General features: G+C 44.3%; 1 protein-coding gene across 1 annotated transcript in view; it reads right to left on the reverse strand.

Moving 5' to 3' along the window:
* Positions 1–12,360, reverse strand: part of EPHB1 (EPH receptor B1) — a 415,980-nt gene that overhangs the window by 48,022 nt on the left and 355,598 nt on the right. The window contains exon 11 of the mRNA XM_037061235.1: positions 5,171–5,418. Coding sequence (XP_036917130.1) covers positions 5,171–5,418 — 248 coding nt within the window. The remainder of the gene's footprint in view (positions 1–5,170; positions 5,419–12,360) is intronic.

A 12,360-nucleotide genomic window follows, 5' to 3' on the forward strand; every position in this document is an offset into this window, starting at 1 on the left:
AGTCGAACAATGCCAGAATGAATTGTTAAAGACTTCCTCATGCAAGATGGCAAGCTGGGGTCTATGTCCACCAGGGTTATGCCCCCTGATAAGTTGAAGGACCGGAGGAAACTGAGGCTCCTGCCCTGCTTCCTCACAGCCCTGCCAGAAGAGGACCCCAAACACACCAACCTCCACATGCTCCACATTCCAGGCTGTTTCTAAGTCAAAACTTAACCACCTGCCCAGAATGCTTCTTGCACCATATTTTCTTCTAACCAACTCCAAAAAACAGTGCAGAGCTGCTTTAGGGGAACGATTTTTTCAGCACATGGTGCCCATCAACGAGAGCTGGATGTGCTGTGAGAGATGCAAATTATCCTTCTTACTAATGAACTTCAGTCAACACCTCCTCAAAAAGTTAGCTGGGCTAGCACCATCCCTTTTCACTAAGTAGCTCTCTGGGGATCTGCCTCCTCAGAAAGCTCTCACGCACCTTCTGTCTATTATAACTGTATTCTCACTCCGCCTGAACTCACAGGGTCATCCGTTTTCAATTCAGGTTGTTACTTCCTCTCCACACATTCGTCCTCTTTCAACAACACTGCTATTGAAAACAAACATCTCCCTAAAGAAGCCAGCTTGTATACAGATGTTGGGGGAGGCCCTGGTGGTGGTGGTGAACAGTTTTGAGGAGAGAAATGTTGAAATCATGTGCAGTAACCTGTCTATGTTTCTACATTAAGCCATTTATGTCTTCATAGGCCTGCTTTATGATCTAATTTGTTTTAAAGTTTAGGCCACTCATCTTTAAAGTTTCTAGGGCCAACAAAGGCCAATAAATAGCTAAAATTCAAGGTTTTGTAGTGAGGCAGACCCAGGTTGGATCCGTGGTCTGCCACTCACTGGCTGCATGCTCTTGGTCAAGTCATTTAACCTCTAGAGTACTGATTTTCACATCTGTAAAATAAGAACATAGTGCCCATAGTGTTTACCCTTCATAGGATTTTGGTGAGGTTCAATGAGATGATACCTGTAAGGGGCTTAGCTCAGTGCCTAGTGAACACTAAGACAGCAGCAATGCTTGTTGGTATTGTCAGCAAGGTCATAGTGGCACCCAAACCAGCTCTCCCATGTACCTGGGGTGCCTGGTAAGAGAGACTGAGGACACCTAGGGTCAGAACTGTGGGTTCTAGGTATGTGTGGAAGACATCCTAGGACCATTGTCCTTGGAGAACCTAGTCCACAGGCAATTCTGAGCTCAACAGGTTTGCATGTGATACCTTCCCCCTCCAACTGCAGTAGCATATGATTAGAAACTAATGATGTAAGCCTGAAGTTTGGATCAATTAATCAATAAACACTGACTTCTTCCTTTACTTGACTTTTGAATGGTAAGTCATACTTCATAGATATGTTCTAATCCTTAAAATTGGTTCTGTGAAAGTCAGGCAATAGTATATTGTTTTTATAGAGAAGAAAAATGAAGTCCAGAAGGTTTAAGTGATCAGCCTTCAATCACTCTGTGTGGTTTGGGCTTATAACAAGATTCTAAGCCCAGAACAGCAAATTACATCTCTACTGGCATTTCATCTCTGATCAGTTGGTAATGGCTGTCTCAAATGCTGGGTGGAGAATAAAGCTGTGTATAAGCTTCACAGGAAAAGAAGCCATGATTGATTAATGGTGTCTGCCATGGCCATGGAAATAGAAAGTAGAGACATTTCTACCACATAAATGCTATACTTATCTGACTCTTTCAACTCCAGTGCCTTTTCCTTTGGAATACGCTGACTTTGCGAAGGCTAATGCATTTTCTTTAGCATCTGCAGGGTAATCACATATCATGACAAGACAGGGTCATGCTTATTGAGTTCATAATGTTGGTGAAATTTAAAGATACGAGCATATTAAGATTTTCTGGCATGTTCAACTGTTTTATGTTTATTTCATTGGTGTAACTTCCCAGGGAGAACTTTCAGGGATATGAACATCAGCATATAAAAACAAACAAGATTAGAAAAAAGAGAGGTTTCTTAGTGACTTTGGGAAAAGATCTGCCACACTGAGCACATGGGGAAAACATAGAGCACGGAGGAAATACGGCTGAGGTGAAGTAATTTAAACTTTCTTCCCTTCATGAAGTGCTTTCTGCTGAAACTGCTTTTCTTCAAATTCACTGAAACTCCTTGCTGGCCCTTTTATTAGACAGGAAGGATTTAGGTATTTCAACTTTCATTGACAAATCCACTTCAGGAAATGAAACCCTTATTTGATTTGTTTGAAGAGAATGAATCATAGATTTTTTTTTTAACTGAAAGGGACCTTTCAAGATCACCCAGCTCAATGCCTTTAGTTTATAGATTGGGAAATTGAGTTAACAGATTTGTTCAAGGCCACAGGGTGACTCGCAGCAGAGCCCAAAGCAGAACCCTGGTTTCAGGGCTCCCAATCTGGTGTTCTCTTCCTGACATCTGGGTGGCTGTTGTCTAGTTTCAGCCCATGAATGAGCTTCCCTGATGAGCAATGTCTCCATTTGTCACTGCTCAGTGACTTCCAAGAGTCTCTCAGTGATGACCATCTGTGAATGAACCAGCAGCAACCATAAGGCCAAATTTTAGGCACAAAAGCCTTACAGAGCACGTCAACCTTGCTGGCTCAGGCACGGGACATTGATGAGATTCGGGGGTTGTTCATAAGATTATGAAAAAGCCTCTAGATTCAACCCCCTGAATTTGAATGCCAAGAAGGAAACAGGTATGTAATTATAGATTTGCATGCTACATAATCCATGGCACAGACACTTGGGAAAAAATGGAATACAATGAACACACTGAACGTGTGCTCGAAGAATAAGGGTGTTTCCAAATCCCTCCAGAATGTGAGGGATTCTAAGTCCCACAACGGAAGAAAAGCCTGGGTGGACTGTGAGAAGTCATGTCCAGTGGGCTCACAGGATCCCCAATGCCCAGAGCCTCTCAGATGCTGACCCAGGGCAGCAGCCGCGGCCACTCTCCAAAGATGCCGTATCCAGTGTGAAAGGATCAGCGGGAGGGAGGAAACAGCTGCACATTTTGAGGATTAACTCCTTTTCTCTTTCTGAATGGTGATCCTAAAATTATTCCACGTCTCAGAAGATGGACCCTACAGAACTTAACTGATGACCTACTTTTAGATTTTATCAAGCAGCAGATACATCAATTAATGTTGCTGTGCTCCGGGGTTTGCTAGTAAGGCCGAAATTAGGTTTATAGATTACCTGCCTGCATGCCGTGCGGAGAGTCAGACACGCTTCATTTCCCCCTTCCTCCCGGCGCTGCCTGCTCTGGCCGCTCCTTTCTGGCCACCCTTTCTCCCTGGTTTTCCTGTGCTCCTCTCTGGCCCCTAGCTTTTCTCCCACCACCCAGGCCTCATCATCATGAAAAATAATGGTGTCCCACATGTGCCCATGTCCTGGGCTCCAAATGGAAATAGCCTTGTGCAGAGCAACACTGTGTGGCTTTGATTTCCCACAGCCTCCTGAGAATGAATCTCCCTGTTCCCTGCACCATCCAGAGAAAGAGAGAGAGAGAGAGAGAGAGAAGCTGATCACAGTCCCAGATCATGTTATGACTCTCTATGAAGTACTGTCCGGTGACATGTAGGAAATAAATGACTCCCAAAAGGGTGTGGAGGCTCTTTCCAGACAACACTTTTTCTTCTAACATTGCCTTCTATTCACTTTTATTTGACTGTTTTCATGAGAGCTCTGACCATGAACAAATGCCCTCAGGAAGCATGGTTCATCCATGCTCTTACACGAGAGGGCTAGATGCATGGACAGGAGACCAGGCTCACTCAGAATAACTACACTTCTCTTGTCACTCTGGAACGTTTTTGTCCCAGAAACGCTTATTTGGATTTCCCATTCAACTAGCATTTACCCAGCACTTGCTGTGCTATGTACCGGGGTGGCAAAACACAAGGCATAACCCGTATCCTTAAGAAGTCTGCCAGGCAAAGTACATGGGGTCCACAATCTACACCTGTTGTTCCCCCTACTCCACCAAGAAAAGGGGGGTCCTGCTGCTTAATGACTCAGACAAGGCCAAAAGTGTGTGCGTGCCCTGCAAAGTTAGTTTCAATACTATGCAAATGCCACTTCTAGACAAGTCCCCCAGCTACCCTTCGGAAACACTGCAGCTCTTAAGCTCTGCTCCTGAGCTTTGGAGCCACCATGTAGCTGCTGACAGACTACCAAATAGGCGATGAACTACAAATGGTTCTTTATTCTGCAGCTAGAGCTACTCTTTGATAGCTTTGGTGATGGGCATAGTCTGCTACTTGGTATTACCCTGAAGTCCTTGTTTAGAAGACCCTACCCCATTCTTTAGTGCTGCCCCCTTTGCTCTCAGGCTCCCTTGAAATCCCCAGCTGAACCTTTTGTCCAAGGAGGACTTGCTCCCTGGCCTTTGCTTAATCAGCTTCCATTCCCCAGGCATCAGTATCACGGCCACCTGCACTCACCCCTTCTCTGAGTAGCTCTGTGATACCTCACAGAGATGAAAATGGCTCCAGTGTGGCTCCATTTGGGCACACTGACAAAGATCTTCTACAGATTTCCCAGCCATAGGCCTTCAAGGCACCCCTACCTGTGCTGTAGATTGAAAGGGAATCACATTCTTCATCACCCCCAGAAAAGACTTGTGGATGCTGGTGACCCAAACTTTCCCTTTCTTGCCCAGAAGGCGGGGTGGCCCAGGCACCAGAAAAAGGCACCCTGATTCATCTGTGAACTGCACATGATGAGACCTGGCTGGGAGGGGAGAGCAGCGTGCTAGGGAAAAGGCGGCCACTGGCATCTGCATGAATCACACGGGGCTATGGAGCAGCTGAAAGTCTTTTCAGTCTCTGGGATTTGTACAGATACTGATGGCCATTCTCTGTCCCCATCTATCCATTCTTATTCATCCATCAAGCATTCATCAAGGCCCCTACAACATGCCATCCTCCTCCTGAGGGGTCCACAAACTCTTTGTTCTTTTCTTTTAGCAACAAATCTGTTAATCTCATGAACACCTCCAATATCCATTCATATTTTATGGGGCAATTCCTGAATGGCAGGTTATCCTTACACAGACCTTTGTCCCCAGACAGGATTCCCCAGGGTCCAGCAGTGCTAACATTATCCATGCCCCTGAGCTTCCCTTACCCTGAGGAAGGAATCCAAGGCGCCGTTCTCCATGAACTCTGTGATGATCATGACCGGCCGACTTTTGGTGACCACGCCCTCCAGACGAATAATGTTGGGATGGTCAAACTGTCCCATGATGCTCGCCTCACTCAGAAAGTCCCGGCGCTGCTTCTCCGAGTACCCAGCCTTCAGCGTCTTAATGGCCACATAGATTTCCCTCTTGCCTGGAAGTTTCAAACGCCCCTTGTATACCTCTCCAAACTCTCCTGCAACAAAAATGCAATTATTACCTGCTCCCTTCTCAGTTTGTGGAACCACATGGGGAGGCAGCTTATCAAAAACAAAGGTGCTCAAAGTGGAATTGTGATTAGAGGGGCAGAAATGAAAATGGTGCTATCTCATTGTAATGATGATGACTTGGCCCTAATCAGTTCAAGACAAACGAAGAAGGAATATTAAAACACGTCCCTTAGCCCAGATCTTAGAAATAGTTTGGGTCACTAAAGTGGAATCTCAGAATACCGAGGCCTGTCCACAACGCATCCAGCCAGTACTATGACAAATAGAGACATTTATTGAAGAAGATATAAGGAACATTGTACAAAGGACAATGGTGCCTAAGTCCCCTTCAAAGTAGGCACCTTGGGACCTCACACAAATCTCCCAGTGTTAGGGCCTTGAGGAGGTAGGGTTCATCGGTAGTGGTTTGAATCAAGCCATTAGCAATTGCAGCATGATCCTTCTGCTGCTTGGTAGCAGAAGCCAGGGAACCAAATTTCCCCCAACATGTTTCATGCCAAGATCCCACATCAAAATCTCAGACACAGTAGTTTTGGAGAGCCCCAGATCAACTTCTAGCTCTCGCACTGAAAGATGCTGATCTTTGTTGATCGCAGCCCGTACACGTCCAACATTCTCAGGTGTTCTCCTTGTGGCAGGCCTCCCAGAACATGCATCACTTTCAACAGATTCTCGACCATCTTTGAAGCATTTGTGCCACCCTTTTGTTTGTGCCGAGCTCATTACATCGTTCCTAAAAGCCTTCTGAATCACCCATAATGTTTTCATGGAGGAACGTTCAAGCTTAACGCAAAATTTCATGTAGATTCCTTGCTCTATTCATGAATGCAACAGCCACATAGCACACATGCTCACTAACCAGTATCCACCACCCCCACTGACTAATACAGTGAAGTCATCACTGCTCACACGTGTGCGTTCCAGTCCACCCTCCTTGACTGCCAGGCTGCATCCATGTCCTGCAAACTGTACTTGTTATATTAACAATGGCTGGACTTTTTTCACATATATGAGTTTGTTTTACCCCACATTGGATTTTTTATTTGTGTCGCAGCTGAATAACTGAAGTGAAGGGTCAATTTTGCAGAGTCAACATTCATTTTTAGCAGAGCATGGCACAAGAATGTCCAGGAGCAAGGGGATGTGTTCACATTTTTAGTTTTCTGAACAAGATGAATAGCACTAATGTTCCTATGTTGCCCTGAAAATGTCTGTGGCTATTGGGTCCCCCAGAAAGCAGACACTGAGACGTTAGGAAGGGAAGTTAGCAGACACTGTGCAGGATACAAGGGGAAGGAGCAGAATTGGCCAGAATCCCAGATCACTGTGCAAACCTAACAGTATGAAAAGAAAGGAAGGAAGCAGTTACGGACAAGAAGAACCCCAGACTGCACTGCAAATCTGACAATCTCGTCCAACCCAGTGGGAAGCTCCAGAACAAAGAGCGCCCATTCCAGAAATTTCCAGGCCCTAGCTTCCCCCATGCTTGGTCACTGGCCGGGGCAGAACCTGAAGGTGCTGCAGCTGGAGGCTGACAGCTAACTGCTCTCCTGGAAACTGAACAGCATGTGGTTTCCCTAAGCAAACAGGAGTCACAGACCTCTACGGGTGCCACGGCATTTAAACATTTCTGCAATGAAATCACCAGGGGTAAAGCAATCTGGTGACACTATTTCCTAGCTGCTTAAAAAAAAAATCTGTTGAATCCTGTTAAATGTACTTTCAAAAGTTATTTTATGGGTTAACTTGGTTTTCTAACTTCCAGTTCTTTCACGGGAAGCAGTTTAGTGTCTACTTGTAAGTGCATCACTGAAATGCGTGTCAAAAGCCTGACAGGAGAAACATGGCTTTCTGCTGGGAAAACTATCCTTTTTACGTTCAGCTTCTGCAAGAAAATGATGGACTACACTGTGAGCAATCAGATAAATTACTGGCCACATTAGAAAAGTCAGTTAACATCTCCGCTGTGATTCGGTTAGGAGTTCCTTTTGTTTTCTGCTACAAAAAAGATTGAAAGGAAGCTGAATGAGAGGGTTTTTCAAGCAAAACTGCTCAGGAGTCAATGGAACTTGTTAGAATCTAGAGTAGAACTAGAAATAGAGTAGAGGTTGGCTTAAGCAACATTAGGAAGACTTCGACATGGACCTTATAATACTAAGAGACATACCATGTGTAGCATTGGTCTTGACGTCTAATCACATGCAGCTTTGGTGAACTGCATGAGGTCAGGCTGAGTCTCATTCATGTTCGTAGCTTATACACCCCGCTGTAGTGCCTGCCTGGTATGTGGTGCCCCAAAATTGGTACCTGATGCCCCCAAATTGGGGCATCATATTTATTATTTTTGTTTGGCTTTTGCTTTGTCCATTCTTGGGTTCTAAACTGCTGGAGGCTCTATCCCTGCTCTATTCATAAGAAGTGCCAGTATTTTCATTTTTGTAAAAGGCTCTTTGCTGTAGCATCTTCTATAGCCAAACACTGGATGACCAGCACCCAAGGGACAGATGAAAATGACATCACTTCCTGCAGAAAACCATGAGCTAGTGAAAACTAATAGACAAGTGACATGTACTCACTTCAAAAGATGTCCACATTGTACTATTAAGCAAAGAAGAGCAACTTACAGAATGTGCTATCTAGTAGGTACCCCTATGGGTATGTGTTTGCATACAAAATGATATTTTAAAAAATTGCATCAAATTAATTTTTAGTGTCAAATTATTTTTTAAATGGTGACCCTAGAATGGTGGGACTAGGAATGGGGAAGCACAGATTAGTAAACTTAGTTTAGTTACTTTTATGTTGTATAAATTATTACAATAAGCAAATGAGTAAAATTTAAAGGAAAGTACTAAACAGTGTCCTGTTATGTCTGTCTGTATGTATATGTGTATATGTATGTGTACAGTATGTGTGAGCATGTATGGGTGTATGTGTCCATAAACATGTATATGTGTGTGCACACATGTATATACATATGTGTATATATGTGCATACATATGGAATCTATCCCTCTTACACCTTACCCTAACAGATATTTAATAACTATGAGCTGAATGAATACACATTGCATATTTGATAAGTATACTAACTGAAGAATATTGATATTTCTTCTTTACTATAAAAATGAGTTCTATTTTCTTTTAGTGAAAAGACATAGTTGAGAGTTGAGGGGAAAGTTATGATCATATTTCTTCTTGGAGGAGATATTACACCAACACTTATTGACCACCTACTATGTGTCAGGCACTGTGCTAGGTTAGGCTCTTTGCAGGACTTATTTTATCAATCCTCACAATACCTTCATAAGTTGATTACTGTTATGTCCATTTTACTAATAAGGAAACTGAGGCACAAAGATGCCCCAACCCCAGAAGTTTGAGTCAGACCAAGGGCTGTGGTCCAGGCCCTCCCTTTTTCCTGCCACACTGCTGCTCAGTAGGTGTGCTAGGTTAGCAGTGCCATAGGGAACAGAGCTGTGTGGATATGAAGTTACAATCCAGGGACTATCATGACCCAACTGTACAGTTACTGTCATTGCAATTCAGTGTCTGCGGAACACCAGACACAGTGGAGCTATCTCACAGAGAGATGTCCCTGCCTGGCTAGTCAGGTGGGATCAGAATATTTAGGAATCAATTTACTAATTTGTATATACCAGTGTGCGAAGTTTGGAAAAGTGCTCCAGGTGACTCTGATCTTCCCCACAACACACACATAAGCACCCAGGTGAGGGCTTTGGTTCTATGCCAGTGGTTCCCGAAGTCGGCTGCCACTGCAATCACCTGGAGAGCTTTACAAAGCACCGAGGCCTGGGTCCCACCTACAGTGATGCCCATTGGTTGGTCTGCGTGCAGCCTGGGCATGACGTGTTTAAAAGCTTCTTACAGAATCAGCTACATGATTTGTGAGGCCTGGTGGAAAATGAAAATGCAGGATTCCTTGTTCAAAAATTATCAAGAACTTTAAGACTGTGACAGCAGAGCATTAAACTAAGTGTAGGCCCTTCTGAGCACGGGGCCCAGCATGACAGAACTGGTCACAGTCCCCTGAAGCCAGGCCTGGCTGCCCAGGTGTTTCTTCAGTGCTGACAATGTTGAGAACCACAGACCTAAACCACCCAATAGATTCACATAGATTAGGGAGTAAACTGCCGAAGGTCCTGGAACACATCATTTAAGTCCTTTCAAAGTAGCGCTTGCATACAGGCTGCCTTGCACTGCACGGGGCCCAGTGCAGAGGGCAGGCTGTATACATGTGAGTGGGGAGAAAGAAGGAAGAAACCAATGAGTGTGTGGCTTTGGAAAGTTCTCTCTACATAGAATGGTGTGGATCACATGACTTTCCTCATTGACAAATGTTATTTTATAGTTTAATCTGTGTGGCTGATGTCTCTCCAAGTACTTCTATTACTTTAGCTTTAAATTGCCTCCCGTGGGGAAAGGGGTTCTCATTACACAGTTTTTTAGAATGATTAAAAAATGCTTTCCTGAGAGGATTGTTAGGGCAGTGAAACCACACTGTATGATTCTACAATGGTGGATACAAGTCATTACACATTTGTCCAAATCCATAAAACAAACAACACCAAGAGTGACCCCTAATGTAAACTAGAGACTTTGGGTGACCATGTGGGTTCACCAGTTTTAACAGATGTACCACTCTGGTCCCGGATGTTGGTAATGGAGGAGGCTGTACATGCGTAGGGGCAGGGGGCATGTGGGAAATCTATGTTCCTCCGCATCAATTTTGCTCTGAACCTAAAACTGCCCTAAAAAAATAATAAAGCCTTAAAAAAGTGCCCCTCTTGGATCAGGAGAGGTGGACTTTGTAGTCGGTTGGTCACAATGGTGCTGGTTATTACTTCTCTCAGAAATGTTCTCAGCAATCACTGGAAAGCAGTGGCTTAAAGAACGGCAATTCTGTAAAAATAGCTCCTTTCCTGTCTGGCAAAGAAAGGACTTCATGTTCTCCAAGCCCAGACGTTTGTCAAGCACCAAGTACAGAGAAGTCATTTAATCCATTAGCCTCACTCAGAGGCTGTGCTCCACCCTGTAATTAAGTGGCCCTTGAGAGCAGTTGGGGGAAACTCTGGCCAGGAGCAGAGGAAGTTCAAGTCTATGCTGAGCCCAATATCCAACTTTGGACATATCACTTCTTCAGCCTTAGCTTTCTCAGCTCTATGCAATGAAAAGAAATGATGGATTTGTGACCGTCCTGACAGGGTGTGGAGTCTGTGAGAAAAGTGCTTTGTAAACTACACACTGTTGGAGACACATCTGGGTAGGGAGTGTGGGTGGGGACTGGAAGAGAAAAGGCAGGAAAACTAGGTTTCTTCAGCCTAGTGGGACTTGAAAGAGGTTCATCCAAGACAGCAGGGCTGTTTTTTTCAGGGGCAGTGGGAAAGGCCCACTGCCGCATTTGGTATCTGGGGATGGAGGGTGTCCCCTCGTAAGCCTAGGGTGTGAACTTCTGGGAGCTCTGGCCCTCTAGCATCCGCCTCACTTCATCAGGAATGGGAGTCAATGGGGGTATTGTCATCATTAGTAATGAACAGAAAATCAGAGCCTTACATGGCTTATAGTCAAGAAACTACTGTCACCTGCGATCTTGGACTTCAGGTTTACATACTCTTCTGAGGAAACTATGTTTGACTTTTTGACACCTTTCCTATAATGAGGGCCAGAGCTTGAGGTCTGTGGTGCTTTTTGATTTGCCACAGTCTTTTACATGATCTCCAAACCATGGCCATCCAGTTTTCATTTTTTTAAATAAAAATGCATCATTCTTAAAAAATGTTTTCAACAAATGGAGCATTATCGTTGTATTTAAAATAGATGCTTATAAGAAATGATTGGGTAGTGATTGTGGTTGATTCTTTCTATGCAGACCCTTTAATGACAGTAAGTGCAGCCAGCCTAATTTTGGTCTGGCTGCACTTTGATTGGCATGTGTCTTTGCCGCTGACCTTGGAGCCTCTCCTGCTGCAAAACTTCCCCATGGCTAGGCCTCAGCTCTAGCTTCAGGCCAATTTGGCGGCCAGTAGCTCTCAGGAAAGGTTCTGAAAGCATGGTTCCTGCCCAACAGCATCAGCATCACTTGGGACCTTGTTAGAAAATGCAGATTCTTGAACCCCATTTAGACCTGCTGGATCAGAAGCTCAGTAGATGAGGCCCTGTGACTTGGGTTTTAAAATGCCCCCAGGTGATTTTGGTGTCTGGCTCAAATTTGAGAACCACCATCCTCCAGGCTGTCAGCTGAGGGTCATTTAGCCAGTTCCTGTGATTGTGCTCCCAGAGAGCTGCTAAAATTACTCCCTATAAGTTGCAGCTCCTTGCCAGTTCCCATTTCCTACCTTCCTTGACAAAAAGAGGGAGAAAAAAAGTGGTTCAGCAGCATTAAATACTGCAACTATTAAATATAAAATCAGAAGAAAAGAATTTTCAATTTTTGAAAGTGAAACGTCCAACCTGCCAGCAGGTGTTTCGAGTAGTAGCTGTTGGCCGTGTGCAGCTTGAATCTACACACAATTGCACTTTTTTTTGCAGCATTTTGAAGTCACAAATTGCCTTAGGGGGGAGAAGGGAAAGCAGAGCTTCTAGTTACTAATTCAGGCTTCCACCAGGAAAGTGACTTTTAAAGAATAAATTTAAACTAGGTTTGAAAGTATGATTTTCAGCAAGTTTTATCACATGAGCCTGTGCAAGATAAGTAGGTTATTGCTGAACCAGGGATAGTAAAACCATGGCAGGCATTCTACTACCTCCTCACCTGGCACTCAGGGTGGGCATTACTAATTGATTACAACCCTATTGTCTTCTCAGCAGAGTCCCCCAGGCACCATTACCAGGCTGCTGGAGTTGGTGAATGAGATGGAACAGCCATAGTGTCCACAATACCTAATACCT

The sequence above is a fragment of the Sturnira hondurensis genome, unplaced genomic scaffold (genome assembly GCF_014824575.4).
Source record: "Sturnira hondurensis isolate 20B ecotype Veracruz unplaced genomic scaffold, ASM1482457v3 Scaffold0013299, whole genome shotgun sequence".
NCBI lineage: Eukaryota > Metazoa > Chordata > Mammalia > Chiroptera > Phyllostomidae > Sturnira > Sturnira hondurensis.